The 17,466-nt window shown below is 40.2% G+C and overlaps 1 protein-coding gene across 3 annotated transcripts in view; it reads left to right on the top strand.

Moving 5' to 3' along the window:
• The window catches only part of LOC126253478 (phospholipase D1), a 206,085-nt gene extending 191,381 nt beyond the window's left edge, over positions 1 to 14,704 (top strand). For all 3 annotated transcript variants that reach the window (XM_049954838.1, XM_049954837.1, XM_049954839.1), the window contains 3 exons: positions 2,531 to 2,746; positions 9,268 to 9,390; positions 13,801 to 14,704. In XM_049954838.1, the coding sequence (XP_049810795.1) occupies positions 2,531 to 2,746; positions 9,268 to 9,390; positions 13,801 to 13,902 (441 nt within the window). In that variant the 3' untranslated portion in view covers positions 13,903 to 14,704. The remainder of the gene's footprint in view (positions 1 to 2,530; positions 2,747 to 9,267; positions 9,391 to 13,800) is intronic.
• Positions 14,705 to 17,466: the final 2,762 nt, after the last annotated feature.

Below are 17,466 nucleotides of genomic sequence, written 5' to 3'. Positions count from 1 at the left end.
CACGTCACATTTAAATGGCGATGTAGTCACATTATGTATGACTTTCTTTCATATTTCACACTTCTCAACAACACAATTAAAAAACAAAAAAAATTTTCAGTATTATTTAATTATTTTCAATGCGCTAGAGACATAATATAATTTTTTTCTTGTACAAACTGTCAGCATAGGGACAGATGCAAACAATTTCACAGATTTTGCCACTTAATTATTATTCAGTTTCATAATCGAAAAAATGTCTTCCAGCTACATATGTTGGTCAAAATATTGTGGCACTTTTACAACCTTATTATGGAGCCACGGAATTTCTACCTGAGGAAAGCAGCGTAGGTGTCCTGGACAGTTTTAAAATCTTTAAAACAAGAATTACCGAGCAGATCAGTAAGTTACACATACACAGGGCGCTTTCAACTGGAACAGTAAATGGTCTCAAGAACAGATGTAAAATTGGCAGGTCCTCAAAACATTTAGGAAATTATCCTTGTAATTCTTTCAAGGCCCCAATGAATTCTTCAAAACTCGTGTCTTGTTTAGCAGCAGTGAGCTTAGGTAACTAGAAAAATGTTGTAGGAATGTGTCCCTTCTACAACAAATTTTCTTTTTAAATCCATCCCCATCAAATCAGAAAGAAGTTTCTCTCCTCGCAGTGTCTTACTGTGAAACAGTGTGCAGTTATGGCCACTTAAAATGAGAGGTCTGCAATCTATTCCAGGTCTTGTAATTTTTATTCGTGCACTCCTTTTCCCTTCGTAAATTCAACAGTAGTGTGTTTTAAATAAAAAAAAATCCTTCCATTTGTGCCCCTTAACTTAAACAACATATTTCGCAGTAATATATAAGATCTCCGTACTATTTGTTCACTTCCATTGAAAACTGTTGCAGCTGGCAGCAGAATAATGTATGTGACTTCAGAATTTTTTCTGTTTGTACCACCAATTTCTTCACTTGCTCCTTGCCTGAAAATTTAGCACAGAGCACTTCTTGATGTACAGAGTAGTGAATCCTGTCTGCTAAACGTTTGTATTTTTTGGCCTTTCATTGTCAACTAAATCTTTAAATTATTTCTCCATGGTATTGTAATATAGTTCCATAGCAAATTTGCAATACCCATCACTTATGAGACTGCAAACATATATTAAGAATTCTTTTCTGTCTCCCCTGTGATTTCCATTCATTTTTAAAGGCTTGTGAGGACAGGTCACTAGATTTCCTCTTTTTGTGCAAACAGCCATTGGGTCTGATGATGATGATGATGATGATGATGATGATGATGATGATATTTAGTGTGTGGGGCACTCATCTGCGCAATTGTCAGTGTCCATACAAATTCCCAATCTTTACACAGTCCAGTCTCACCACATTCGTGAATGATGATGAAATGATGAGGACGACACAAACACACTTAGTCCCTAGGTACAGAAAATCCTCGACCTGGCCAGGAATGCCACTATGTCAGTGAACGTCCTTCATACTGTGAACAAATAGTGAACAGTAAACAGCACTGACACCATGATTCTGCCGAACTGATGAGAGTTGTGCTGGCCAAAAAAATGCCACACCGCAATATTCAATGAAGTGTCATATTGTGCCGAGTACTTCTGGGAAGGACTGAGCAAAGCTTAGACAGCACATGCTGCTCGCATGAAGTTTACACATCATGGCTGGCCCTTATTCAGAGAACAATGCGATTGTGCCCTAAATGCCAATATTTTTAATTTTTCTTTCCTCTTGTTATTTGTTTCAGACATCTCCAAATCAGAGATTTTAATTTTATAATTTTGATAGTGTAAATTCACTTCTGATCATTGTTACCCCACCCACATTCATAATTTATTTCATTTCTGTTTCCTTGCTGGAATATCCATAAATTTCATGTACATGGAACACTTAGTAATTATAATCATTATTCAGGTCTCCATCACATTTGATTCTCTCTCTCTCTCTCTCTGTTTTCCAACTTTAGTAACTACTCGTCTTTGACATTTTGCTCAAAATTATATCCACTTTGAGAATTTGGACACTAATATTAATATTAAAACACTTCATATTGTGTATTTGTGCTCATGGTGCCTTTGCATCCCTGTACATCCACACAAATTCATGTATATCTTCTCTTAAAGACAGACAAACACAGCACTTGACTCCTGCGACTGCTTAGCTACAACTTGAAAGTTCTACATTGTTAATGTCCAGAATCGCACTTGCATGCTAATAATGCCTGAAACTTGCAAAAAAATATATAAAATTACATACTCTTAGAGGTGTGTGTGTGTGTGTGTGTGTGTGTGTGTGTGTGTGTGTTTTCTCCACTGAAAGTCTGCTAAAACTATTGCTCATAGTGAATTATGGCTACATTGTAATAGCGTACCTATAAATTACATGCAGTATAAGAAATTAAATGAAAAGAGATTTAGACATATAACAATGAAGTCATAAATTTTGTATTTTCAACCATTTGTATTTGATATGTAGAATACATTTTATTCTAGTTGTTTTCATTAACGCTACCTTGATAATTGCATGCCTGTAGGATATAGAATTGGAAGATGGTGTAATGAATGGACAACCTTACAAGGTTGGACGATGTGCAGCATCACTTAGAAAGCAGCTTTTTAGAGAACATCTTGGTCTTCTGAAAAACAGGCAAAAACTCTCAGAGGAAGACATTATGGACCCAGTGAGTCACCAGTTCTTCAATAATGTGTGGAAAAGGATATCCACTGACAACACTAAAATTTATGAGGAGGTTTGTAATGAATCATATAATTTCTAAATGATGAAAATGATCCACTAAATTTGTATTAATCAAAAGTCTCTTACAAGGCCTTGAATTATTCCTGATTATTCTTGTATACAAGCTAAGTTTTCTGTTTCTCTCTCTCTCTCTCTCTCTCTCTCTCTCTCTCTCTCTCTCTCTCTCTCTCTCTCTCTCTTTACAAATAGGTAAACAGTTTCAAGGAAAAGATAGAGCCAGCAGTTCTTCATACGCGATGTTATCAGTTACGTGATAATTTTTTTTAAGCACTTTACTTAATCTTCCTGGAGTACTTGATCTGTTAATCGTGTTCATTTTTAATCACTTATCAGTTCAAAGTATAACAAAATATCTCACCAAAACATGTCTCCCATTCCCCCATCGCCATATTTATGAACACCAGTTGTATTTTAATTTGGCATTAACGACAAAATGAATTAAGATAGATTGCTACTCACCACATAAAGGAGGCATAGAGTGGCAGGCAGACAGGCAGGCAGTTTAAAAGTACAATAAAAGTCGACAACACTATCAGCTAAAACCCTTAGCCAGATTTACAAAAACACGCATATATATTCATACACTCCTGGAAATTGAAATAAGAACACCGTGAATTCATTGTCCCAGGAAGGGGAAACTTTATTGACACATTCCTGGGGTCAGATAGATCACATGATCACACTGACAGAACCACAGGCACATAGACACAGGCAACAGAGCATGCACAATGTCGGCACTAGTACAGTGTATATCCACCTTTCGCAGCAATGCAGGCTGCTATTCTCCCATGGAGACGATCGTAGAGATGCTGGATGTAGTCCTGTGGAACGGCTTGCCATGCCATTTCCACCTGGCGCCTCAGTTGGACCAGCGTTCGTGCTGGACGTGCAGACCGCGTGAGACGATGCTTCATCCAGTCCCAAACATGCTCAATGGGGGACAGATCCGGAGATCTTGCTGGCCAGGGTAGTTGACTTACACCTTCTAGAGCACGTTGGGTGGCACGGGATACATGCGGACGTGCATTGTCCTGTTGGAACAGCAAGTTCCCTTGCCGGTCTAGGAATGGTAGAACGATGGGTTCGATGACGGTTTGGATGTACCGTGCACTATTCAGTGTCCCCTCGACGATCACCAGTGGTGTACGGCCAGTGTAGGAGATCGCTCCCCACACCATGATGCCGGGTGTTGGCCCTGTGTGCCTCGGTCGTATGCAGTCCTGATTGTGGCGCTCACCTGCACGGCGCCAAACACGCATACGACCATCATTGGCACCAAGGCAGAAGCGACTCTCATCGCTGAAGACGACACGTCTCCATTCGTCCCTCCATTCACGCCTGTCGCGACACCACTGGAGGCGGGCTGCACGATGTTGGGGCGTGAGCGGAAGACGGCCTAACGGTGTGCGGGACCGTAGCCCAGCTTCATGGAGACGGTTGCGAATGGTCCTCGCCGATACCCCAGGAGCAACAGTGTCCCTAATTTGCTGGGAAGTGGCGGTGCGGTCCCCTACGGCACTGTGTAGGATCCTACGGTCTTGGCGTGCATCCGTGCGTCGCTGCAGTCCGGTCCCAGGTCGACGGGCACGTGCACCTTCCGCCGACCACTGGCGACAACATCGATGTACTGTGGAGACCTCACGCCCCACGTGCGAGCAATTCGGCGGTACGTCCACCCGGCCTCCCGCATGCCCAGTATACGCCCTCGCTCAAAGTCCGTCAACTGCACATACGGTTCACGTCCACGCTGTCGCGGCATGCTACCAGTGTTAAAGACTGCGATGGAGCTCCGTATGCCACGGCAAACTGGCTGACACTGACGGCGGCGGTGCACAAATGCTGCGCAGCTAGCGCCATTCGACAGCCAACACCGCGGTTCCTGGTGTGTCCGGTGTGCCGTGCGTGTGATCATTGCTTGTACAGCCCTCTCGCAGTGTCCGGAGCAAGTATGGTGGGTCTGACACACCGGTGTCAATGTGGTCTTTTTTCCATTTCCAGGAGTGTATGTCGTGCACAACTCACACACAGCCAATGTCATCTCCAGGCTCTAAGTTAGGCCTCAGTGCCCTGAGACACAGTAGCTGTGTGTGTGTGTGTGTGTGTGTGTGTGTGTGGGTGGGTGTGGGTGTGGGTGTGGGTGTGGGTGTGGGTGTGGGTGGGTGGGTGGGTGGGTGGGTGGGTGGGTGGGTGGGTGGGTGTGCACGTGCCACACAAATTTGTTAGTAGGGATATTGTATTAAACTGTGACTGTGACACTTTCGCAGTAATTTTGCACAGTACTTGAATGGTTGTACATCAGACACTACATTTATCTACCCATTCTACTTAAATCAGTAGACTGGAGTTCTCGTTAACTTTATTTACAGACACAGTCACACAACATACAATGCCTCTTGCAATACTCTTAAAAGAGAACTCTATCCCAAAACTTCAGACAAGAGACTCCTTAAATTACACATCAAAGTTCAATGTTCTCTTGTATAGCATTGTTCATTATTTGTTCACAGAATCTTCCATTGGCTTTTTCCACAGAGCAGCAGTTAGCAATTAAATCAGTCTGCACTTGCTCTAATGTCAGAACATCGGCTGCTATGCCCCAACACCATCCATAGCCCAATGAATAAATCGAACAGAATATGCACAAACCCAGACAGAGAAAAATATCTGGAATACTTAATTTAAACATGAGTTCACAGAATATCATCATCTAACATGAATTAATAACAGAAAACCATATAAATCTACATGTTTACTCATTCATATACATCACCAGAAATTGTAGCGTGATAAATGTACGTATATTTCAGGATTGAAACACTCTCAATTTCTGCATCCTTTCAGTACTGGGCTTTTCGATGCTGGATAACACTGAGTGATTGGCAGAGATTAGAAAATACTTTTGTTTATTTCTGAAATCATGTACTTTATCTATATTTTTTAAAGACTGAGGCAGCAAGTTGAAAAGAATTTTGTTGGCATTTGCAGAATCTGTATAAATTACGAAGGGACTTCAAAAAATAAGTTGCTCATGTTTTCCCTCAGTAAGACCATTGCACAACAAGAGTGGTACATTTTCAGAAGAGCATACATGTTTTATGTTACCTGCAGACACAGTTTCAGTGTGGTATGGTTAACAGAGGCATCACAGCATGCAAATGAAATGGCACAATAACTTTTAATGTACTGAGAAGTTGAAGTACATGGGACAATATAATTCATGTGGCCAAAAAGCCTAAATTGCACACAGATTCCCTGTGCATTTAGTCCATACACTACCAGAACTTCAGTGTTGGGTCTAACCGTGCTGAAGTGATGCAAACAGTTTGACCAAGGACATACAGGCATTTTCGATGCTGGTCGGTACAGAAGGCCATTGACATCGACCACGGATGACAATGTCCAGGCAATTGAAAAGGAATTTGGAGCAATCACAGATTTTCCAACAACAATGATGTTCAAATAGCGGTTTCTGAATGGCTCTGACCGAGGAGCAGATGTCTGTCGTTGAGGAATTGAATGTTTGATACAACATGCTGACCACTGTTCACAAGAACTTGGCAGCTTTGTTCAAAAATAGTGTTATGTATCTGTTTTACTCTGATGTGTAGTGCAGCATGCAATATGAGGTACTTAGCCTGCCTTAATATGTGTAATTTGCTTTTGAAGTACCCTCATAGTTATATTCTTTTGTTATCTATGTGGTAGTAATCCTTTTTCCTTGGATTATGGTCATGCAAATCCTTGTTTAATAATGCATTGCAATTTATTCTGAAAAACACAGTAGTTTCATAAATATATGGGGTGTCAAGAAACAGTGTGAAAGGCTTGTAAAGGTGTTGCAGGATAAGTTGTACTGAGAAATAATTGTTAAGAGAAAAATTCAGTATGTTGGGCCATTTCTGAACTAATTAGCATTGAAGATGGTCAGTCAGGCCATCGCACGCACAAATTCAAGCAATCTGCCAGATATGATTAGCGTTAGTTGTTCTAGTAACATAGATCGGAGTTTCCAAACTGTTTTCTGCAAGAAGTGACAAAGTGCTCCGCAAAAGACTATTAATAACATGGCCTCTCTTTTTTTTTTAGGATTTCTATGTTATTAGTTATGATTTAAAAATGAAGTAATCACTGAATAACACAAGATTTTCTCATGTTTTAAAATTTCATCAACCTTCAATACAAACTAAGTGTTCTATCAAACTACCATGGTTCTCAAGATGTTCCATCGGAGGAAAAGTATGGGAACCATTGGTGAAGATAGTAGCACATGAGACTGCTCAGCCTTTAGCTCACATTCAATTCTTACTACTGCCCCCATGTCCAATTTTTGTATCACTCTCATGTTTCATTTTAGGAAATCGAGCAAAGAATACATTTGATCACACAGTCTCTGATGGGCTGCTTGCTTGAATTTTCACATACAGCTGCCTGCTTGGCTAACTTCAATGCTAATTAACTCGGAAACAGCCTAACGCAGCAAAATTTTTTGTTAACAGTTATTTCTCAGCACAACCTACACTGAAACACCCTAACGAGCTTTTCCGATTGTTTCTGGCCACCTTGTATATCTTATATTTATAAAGATACTATCAAGTCTATCTTGTTCTTTAAATTTATCCTTGCAAGATTGTCTTGAGAGGATTCCAACAATACATCTGGTGGCCTTACGTTGTAGAATTAAGACTGTCTTTAAGATTCTATAAAAAAAAAGGGCATCAAACATCTTGTTAGAATTCCACAAGACAATCCTGCAGTGATAAATTTAAGGAACTAAATGTATTGATAGTACCTTCATTAGTTATGCATGAAACTATTACATTCCTGAAAACAAACTGCAATGGCTTACATAGCAATGATGTGAACGCACTTGATGCAAGGAAAAGGAATACCTGCAACATCACTACTAACTCCAGCCCCTTCAGTGGAATGTGATATGTCCCATGTCATACAAGCAATCAATGTGTGACCTATAGTTAGCTTCTTGTGTCTGCTGAATAACCACAAAGTTGTCCTATAAGACATACCATCCCATCACAGAGTGGTTAACAACCCAATGACGGGCGGGGTGGGGGTCACTACTTAACCACCAACTTTTGGATGTCTCATTGCATGTCTCTGCACAATTGAGTAATGAAATGACTGTTTGTTGCTTCTGGACATTTGTTATTGCTTTTTAGAGGTACTGCTGGCAGGAACCATATTAAAGTTATCTGTTTATTGAGACAGTCTGACAAAACTTCAACAAAAATGACAAGTTTTGACGCATTAAGGGATAGTGCAGCTCATGGTATGAATTATTACAGCTGAATGAACTACTTTTATTATGTGCAGATGAAACTAATTGTAATTGTCAGATGTAAAGAGAGACATTTGTATCACAATATATCTCTCTCTCTCTCTCTCTCTCTCTCTCTCTCTCTCTCTGGCACAATTCCACAAAATTTCAAAAGGAATTATTGGCTTCAGTTGTCATCAGTTCAACTACTGGGCTCGAGAGCCTGTGGTTGATACATAAAATTATTCCCTGACTTCCATCTCCACCTGTGGAGGACGTTTTTGGAGATAAAATGGCAACTGTTATGGATATTCCCCGCATTCAAAGATGAAACGACAGGGAAAAGTTCGATATATCAACCATGGGGCCTCAGTGAAGGAGTTCTAACTGAAGTAGGCCTAGACACGTGCACTGATGAAAAATTGTATTGTCTGATTATTTGTTATTCCAAAACCTCCATAACAATTCAATCTCGTGGTCATAGTTATTCAGAATAAGTCTGGAGAATCGTTGCAATCTCAGTATTACATTCAGGTTAGTGTCCAAGATTAACAGTTAATGGAAATTTCTGGTGTTTCTACTTCACACAGTTTGAACTTAGTCAGCTCATTGTTTGTTTACCCATAATCTTTCTAAGTGTTAATACTCTCTATGTTATAATTTAACTACTACCTGTCAAATTCCATTAATTTTACAGCCTGAAAATAACAAAAGAATACTAGGGTGCAGTAACACTTTTACTGGGCATCTTCGAGTGTACAGGTTGTATCGTATGGAAGTTTGAAACAGTAATGGAAATTACCTACAATGCCCATCCATTATAATAATAGAGAGTTTGGAACTTAGTATAGGCAGGTTTGCCATCACATCTATTACAGGGCAATGCACTCACTTATATGCTGTTTTATATACATGAAACTCCAACAGTTGCACACTTTATCTGCAAAACAGCCTGTATGATACATTCACTGTGTGACAAAAAACTTTATCACTGTTTATATTCCTTACTCTTTTCTTTCCTAAGCAGTTGTTGGATTTTATAATAATAATAATGTACTTTAATTTTGGTGCCTTTTTTCCATATTATCCATTTGTCCAATTATATTCATGTGTAGCATAAAGTTATAACTCGATAAAATTGTCATTCTTTCTATCCAGAAATAGGATACAAATACGCAGCTATTCTCTGCGGTTTTTGACAGTTTGAGACTAACACATCAATTAATTCTCATTCACAGGTATTCCGTTGCATTCCTTCAGATCAGGCCACTAGCTTCTCAAAATTGAAAAAATTCCAGGAAGAACTGTCTCTTTCTGACACAGATCCTTCCAGTGCGGAGGCAATGCTGGAGAATGTCCAGGTACTGTGCTGATAATATTAACAATGATTATCTAAAGTGTGTTGTGTAGTTCAATTGAAGAAAAAACTCGTAATCTTTATTTGTTCCCCAACAATGTTGCAGTTGTTAACAGCTCGTCATTTGTAGAGTGGAATTTAAATACTCTACATTTCACTACTTTTGCAGATTTGAGTGCAGTTACATAAAGTGGATTGTAATGTGAAAAGAAATTTCACTTCCAGCAAATTCTTCTGTTTGAGTGTAACAGAAGTACATAAATAGCTTACCTTAAAACATTTTCGATGTGTGAAGGGATAATGCGACAGAGAAACAGACAGAAAAAAACATATTTTGTTTGGTCTTTAACCATTTTTACCGAGTATCTGTGATGAAAATGGTTGTTTGATTTTTATTAAGACATATTGGTTCATGTCTAGAACTGTCCAGGCAAACTGTCCTTTGTACTCATACCATTTCAGAATGTAATGGCATCCTTTTATTTTTTGTTCAGTTTACTTAAGTTCATAGACAAAAGGCTGCTACCTTTATTTTTAAAAAGGTAAAGTTGTTATCAACCCAGAGATAGTTTTGAATATTTCTTTATTAGCCTTGGTCCTTTTGGACGTAGTATGCTTTTGCCTTTCTCTGACCCTTCAACTGACTCCCCAGTCAGTAATAGGGTAAGCTACAATTCAACAAGGATTATGAAGCATGGCACAACTTGGCATTTTCCACGTCAACAAATGTTGCCAGAGGTGAAAGAAGTGATAAGAGACAGATTAAAATTCTAAGAGTGACTGGAGACCAAACCTAAGATACTGAATTTGTAGTTTGACACTTCACCACTGAGCCACGTGTACCTTTATTGATTCTTCATTCAAAAAAATAGTAGTGTGGATTGGTGTAAACAGGCTACAAATAAGATTTCAATTTGCACTCAGTCCAGTATTTAACTCACAAAGTGAAAAAGACCACACTTTGCTGATTTATATTTGATGTTAAGCTACAGCTATCCATATAACTGGCAAATCTGTAACACCTCCAACATGACCAGCACTGGGATGTTGGGTCAAACTGATGGCTGCTTTTCTTCTCACACTTACTAAAAATCAATTGCCCTGTTATTTCATATGTACAGGGTGATAAAAAAAGTTACAAACTGACATGGCACATCAGGCATACAACCAGAATACGAATTGGAACTGGGGTCAAGGGCACTACGGCCACAAGAGGGCACTGCTTTACAAACTTGCGCAGAACGCATAGAGACCTATCGCCATTCACGTGGAACTTCCTGAGATGCATTTGATGTATGGCACAGCCAAGTGCAATGGACAAGAAGCCATCTGATGGTAACATATAAAATATCACCATAGATCCACGAGGATGTGATGAACATTCACACCCTGCATACGAGGGCAGATGTGAACCCACATGCTACACGTATGCATACCTCACAATGAAGATTTACCCTTAACATACAGGGTGTTACAAAATGGTATGGCCAAACTTTCAGGAAACATTCCTCACACACAAATAAAGAAAAGATGTTATGTGGACATGTGTCCGGAAATGCTTAATTTCCACGTTAGAGCTCATTTTAGTTTCGTCAGTATGTACTGTACTTCCTCGATTCACCGCCAGTTGGCCCAATTGAAGGAAGGTAATGTTGACTTCGGTGCTTGTGTTGACATGCGACTCATTGCTCTACAGTACTAGCATCAAGCACATCAGTACGTAGCATCAACAGGTTAGTGTTCATCACGAACGTGTTTTTGCAGTCAGTGCAATGTTTACAAATGCGGAGTTGGCAGATGCCCCTTTGATGTATGGATTAGCACAGGGCAATAGCCGTGGCGCGGTACGTTTGTATCGAGACAGATTTCCAGAACGAAGGTGTCCCGACAGGAAGACGTTCGAAGCAATTGATCGGCATCTTAGGGAGCATGGAACATTCCAGCCTATGACTCGCGACTGGGGAAGACAGAACGATGAGGACACCTGCAATGGACGAGGCAATTCTTTGTGCAGTTGACGATAACCCTATTGTCAGCGTCAGAGAAGTTGCTGCTGTACAAGGTAACGTTGACCACGTCACTGTATGGAGAGTGCTGCAGGAGAACCAGTTGTTTCCGTACCATGTACAGCGTGTGTAGGCACTATCAGCAGCTGATTGGCCTCCACGGGTACACTTCTGCGAATGGTTCATCCAACAATGTGTCAATTCTCATTTCAGTGCAAATGTGCTCTTTACGGATGAGGCTTCATTCCAACGTGATCAAATTGTAAATTTTCACAATCAACATGTGTGGCCTGACGAGAATCCGCACGCAATTGTGCAATCATGTCATCAACACAGATTTTCTGTGAACGTTTGGGCAGGCATTGTTGGTGATGTCTTGATTGGGCCCCATGTTCTTCCACCTACGCTCAATGGAGCACATTATCATGATTTCATACAGTATACTCTACCTGTGCTGCTAGAACAGTTGCCTTTACAAGTACGACACAACATGTGGTTCATGCACGATGGAGCTCCTGCACATTTCAGTCGAAGTGTTCGTACGCTTCTCAACAACAGATTCGGTGACCGATGGATTGGTAGAGGCAGACCAATTCCATGGCCTCCACATCTCCTGACCTCAACCCTCTTGGCTTTCATTTATGGGGGCATTTGAAAGCTCTTGTCTACGCAAACCCGGTACCAAATGTAGAGACTCTTCGTGCTCGTATTGTGGACGGCTGTGATACAATACGCCATTCTCCAGGGCTGCATCAGCGCATCAGGGATTCCATGCGACGGAGGGTGGATGCATGTATCCTCGCTAACGGAGGACATTTTGAACATTTCCTGTAACAAAGTGTTTGAAGTCATGCTGGTACGTTCTGTTGCTGTGTGTTTCCAATCCATGATTAATGTGATTTGAAGAAAAGTAATAAAATGAGCTCTAACATGGAAAGTAAGCGTTTCCAGACACATGCCCACATAACATATTTTCTTTCTTTGTGTGTGAGGAATGTTTCCTGAAAGTTTGGCTGTACCTTTTTGTAACACCCTGTATAGACTATCATCTTTGGAGACTGTTTAATTGGCCCCTAAATTCCCCCAGGCCAACTTGATGTCGCATGTATCTCATATTCTTGCGAGAAGTTCTGTCGGATATGCTGAATGATGTTCCCATGCCTACTGGTCGGGAGCATTCAATATCAGCACAACAGAGAGACAAGTGCAGGCATATCTGCAGATGACCTCTCCTGGTTGCTGGATTGGTCACAGTGGGCCAGTCACATGGCCACCACGATCACCCGACATGCCCCCGATCGATATTTTCCTGGTGGTGGGGATCTGAAGGCGCTTGAGTATAAAACACGTTACAGCACTATAGGACCTAGTGGGCAGAATTGTTGCAGCAGCAGGAGGTTTCTTTCAGACGGTGAGCCGTTCAGTGCAGCATCGAAGTCGGCTGCTTGTCTGGGCAAAACGTTGAGCATCTCCTCTAGTGGGTGTCCATGTGACTAAGTAACTGCAATGTCATTTAATAGCTCTGGGTGGCCTTTGCAACCCCTGGTTCCTATATGAATACTGACACTTGTATGACTGATATACCACATCAGTTTGTAAAAGTTTTTTTTTAATCACTCTGTGTTTGGCATTTACGAAGGGATTAATTTTTGAAAGTTGTGTAGTAAATGAAAGGCATTTATCTGAATAATCTATCATAATTATTGGGATTTCAATAAATCAGTGGGCATGATTTGTCCACCTCAGCAAAACAGTCTTTTCATCGAAGAACTTTCCGAAACTTTTTTCCACAGTTTTGTTTGGGCTCTTGAGTGTTATGGTGAATCCAAGTTAATCTACAGTCACCAATAGGCCAAAAAAGTTCTGCAAATTCTGGAAACTTTGCTTAATGATGTTCTTTAGTTCTCATTTTTAATAAAAATTTAGAAACAGTACGCGCGCGCGCCCACACACACACACACACACACACACACACACACACACTCACAAGGCTATTTCATAACCAGTTCTTCATGTGATGAATGTACCGTAGTGTACTCATTCAGTTCTTACAAGATGTGATTTAAAAAACCTCCTTCCTGTTAAATGTACCTGGTTTATCAGTCTGCCCACATAATAACTATGCTACTTCATAGAAAAAGATCTGTTTTAAGTGATACATTTTGGTTTTAATTATAGTATTGCATCCATAGTATTTGTGTACAGAGGTGAAGTTTTAAATTTTTCAAACAATTGTGAATGTAATAGTTCTTTAACATGGAATAATGAAAATGTCGCAGAAATATGTGTGAGTAACTTTTGTTGAAGAATATGTAACAAAAGAAATATTTACTTCAGTTGTTGTTTGTTATAGTTGACGTTGGCCATTTTACTGTGCTGCATATAATTGCTGTTGTTTCTCTCTTCAGGGTTTCTTGGTGAACATCCCCTTAGAATTCCTGAAAGATGAAATTTTAACCCCAAATCCAAGTTCTGTAGAGGGAATACTTCCCACATCACTGTGGACATGATGTGTTTATTGCAGCATCGATGACATAATAGTAAAGAAATACAGACTTAAACCTGCATACATTCCATTTTGTTGGAACTGTGTTGTATGTAATGTAATTATGTGTACAGTACTTTTGTTGCTCATAAAACATCTTTATTTTTATAGCTACATGTGACAAGACAGACATTTCTGTTAAGTGCAGCAGAACTGTTACATTTGTTTAGTTTACTGAGATTCATATGGAAGTTGTATTTTATTGCTTAAAAAGATACGCATAAATTACCACTTCACTTTTTAGTTGACAAAGTGAAATCTTGCCATTAGCTGTCTGTCAGTAATGTTCCTATATGCAAATATTTATACTGAAAGTTTTTATTATATAGTTTATGATGTTTTGTATTTTTTTATATTTTAATGAATTTTATAGAGAGTAACATATATATATATTAACTGTTGTTTTCATGTTTTATTTTAAAGTCATGTTCTAGAATTAGTAACGCTGGGGTATCTTGATCCATTAGAAGTTCGGTAGCCTCTTTGCACACAACTTGATGTCAGATATGTTTGAATATGTTGATCAAAATAATCATTTTTGAAGACTTTTTGTATGTGTAGGGAAATTTTGTTTGGGCTCAATAAAAGGGACATGTGTGAACAAATTCTCATTCCAAGTAGCCTTGTCCTGTCAAAGATGCCCAGCAATGTGTCACACTAATAATGTTTGTAAAGAGTACTTCAAAAGGCTGTGATGTACATATCTGTCTCGAGCAACTCTCTCTGAAGTGAATATGTATGAGTATATGTTGTTTTACAGATACAAACATTGCTCTTTATTTTTCCATAATCGTTCCACTTCTGTCTCCATCCCTTTTCTGTCCTGATAGCCACCCTTCTGTGAGCCACAACTGTTAAAAATGTTAATTCTTCTCCTGGACTGAATGTACCAATCACTGGGTACTAATGGATCTTTGTAACCTAAACAAATCAGATAGCATAGTGGTGGAGATATTTCTTTTTCCTATTTATGCATGTGTTGACCTATACAACTGCCTATAGTGGCATAATCCAATACACTTTTCAAGCACAGTTGCCTCGTCTCTAGTTACTGTGCTGGAATATCTACAATTGATTAAAGATACCTTTAGGTACATGTAATACTGAAGGGTATGTCGTAATAGGATAGATAAAAGATATACTCACCAAGTGGCGACGGGAAAACACACATTAAAAAAAAATTTACTAATGCAAGCTTTCAGAGCCAGTGGCTCCTTCTTCGAGCAGAAGGGATGAAGGGGAAGGAACTGGAGAGGTTTAGGAAATGTGGTAGAGTTCAGAAAAGTCACCCCGAACCCCAGTCAAGAGAGACTTACCAGACAGGATGAGAATGAAAGACTGATTGTTGGGTATTGCACTGGATGAGATTTGAAAACATGAGGGTTTGAAGGTGGGCGACAAGGTAATACCCAGGACAGAAAAGATTATTGCAGAAACATCATGCACAAGTTAATAAGACTGAAAAGTTAAGTGCATTATTTGTAACAGAGGTGGGAGGGGTACAGCAAAAATAGACAGATCAGAAAATGGAAGATGTAGAAAACTAAAACAGAGTGAAGGAAGGAATAGTTACCGTGAGAAATGTTGAGATGAAAGGAATTAATGTAGGTGGGTGGTGAAAATCAAGGACATGTTGTAGTGTTGGTTCCTACCTGCGGCATTCTGAGAAACTGATGTCTGGGGGAAGAATCCAGATGGCGCGTATGGTGAAACATGGACCAAGGTCACGACTGTCATGTTGTAGAGCATGGTCTGTAACGGAATATTGTGTGTTGCTGGTATACACCCTCTGCCTATGCTCATTCATCCTGACTGATAACTTGGTTGTAGTCATGCCAATGTAAAAGGCCAAATAGTGTTTATAGCTGGTATATGATGTGTCGTTTCATAGATGGCTCTCCCTTTGATAGATTTTTTTTTTTTTTTTTTTTTTTTTTGCCAGATAAAGGGCTGGTATAGGTGGTGTTAGGAGGGTACTCAGGGCAAGTTCTGCAACAGGGACAGTCACAGGTATAAGACCCATATGGGAGGGAGATGGGTGCAGAAGGAGCATAGGGTCTAACAAGAATATGGCAGAGACTGGGAGGCTGATGAAAAGCTATTCTAGGTGTGGTGGGCAAAATGTGAGACAGAAAGGATTTCATGTCAGGGCATGATTTTAAGAAGTTACGGCCTTGATGATTAATACATTCAAGAGCAGGATAATACTGAGTGACCACTGGTGCATTCCGAAGTTGTTAGTTGGAGGGATCAGCAGTACCAGGATTGGATGTGATGGCCCGAGAAATCTACATTTGAACTAGACTGGTGGGGTAATTATGTCCAGTGAAGACTGAGGTGAGAATGGTGGTGTACTTCTGTAAAGAGTCTGCATCCAAACAAATCCATTTGCCTCGAATGCCAAGGCTGTATGGGAGCGATGTTTGATGTGGAAAACATGGCAACTGTCAAAATGTAAGAACTGTTGTTTCTTACTAGGTTTAATGTGGACAGAAATGTGTAGCTGGCCTTTGCTGAGGATGAGATCAATATCAAGGAGAGTGGCATGGCATTCGGAATATGACCAAGTGAAATTTAGTTAGGAGAAGGTTTTTAGGGATTCCAGGAATTTTAACAGGTGAGCCTCACCATGAGTCCATATGGCAAAGATGCCATCAACGTATCTAAACCAAAACAAACCAGAGGCTGAAGGTTTATGGATTCCAGAAAAAATCCCTCCAGGTGACCCAAGAAAAGGTTGGCACAGGAAGGAACCATCGTGGTTCCAATGGCTGTACCCCTGATCTGCTTATATGTTTGGCCCTCAAAGGTGAAGTACTTGTTGATAAGTATAAAGTTGATTAAGGTGAGCAGGAAGGGTGTCACGGTTTGAAATCAGGTGGGCACCGACTGAGGAAATGTTCAGCAGCAGACAGACCATGTATGTGAGGTATGTTGGTGTAAAGGGACATGGCATGATGACAACCAAGGTGTGTGGTGGAAGTGGGACGGGCAGGGATTTCAGACGATTTAGGAAATAGTTGGTGTCTTTAATATAGGAGGGAAGTATTTGTACTATGGCTTGCAGGTACTCATCGACTAAGGCAGATATAGGTCCTGTGGGTTCTTTGAAGCCAGCAACTATAGGACGGCCAGAATGATTAGGTCTGTGGCTCTTAGGAAGTGAAAGGTGGGGGTCCATGATTTGGGTGAGGTAATAAGTTTTGTGAATTGGGGTGTTAGCCCTTGGGAGGGGCCTGAGGTTTTAAGAAGGGATTGTGTAGGTCTATTTGAATGGGGTCTTGATGGCAGAAACTGTGTGTAAAGGTGTCAGACAGCTGCCATAGACCTTCACTAACATATTGTTGTCTGTCAAGTAACACTGTGGTAGATACTTCATCTGCTGGGCGGATAATAATGGATTCATCAGCTTTTAAGAAATGCAGAGCCTGGAGTTTCGTAGAGGACAGGTTAGAATCGTGTTGTAGGGACCTGAGCAAAGATTGTGAAGCGATGCAATATGTTGGTACACTAAAGGAAGCAATGGAAC

This window comes from Schistocerca nitens, chromosome 4 (genome assembly GCF_023898315.1).
Source record: "Schistocerca nitens isolate TAMUIC-IGC-003100 chromosome 4, iqSchNite1.1, whole genome shotgun sequence".
Classification (NCBI taxonomy): Eukaryota; Metazoa; Arthropoda; class Insecta; order Orthoptera; family Acrididae; genus Schistocerca; species Schistocerca nitens.
The sequence above is the reverse complement of the archived record's forward strand: the minus strand, read 5'-3'. Positions and strand labels throughout refer to the sequence as shown.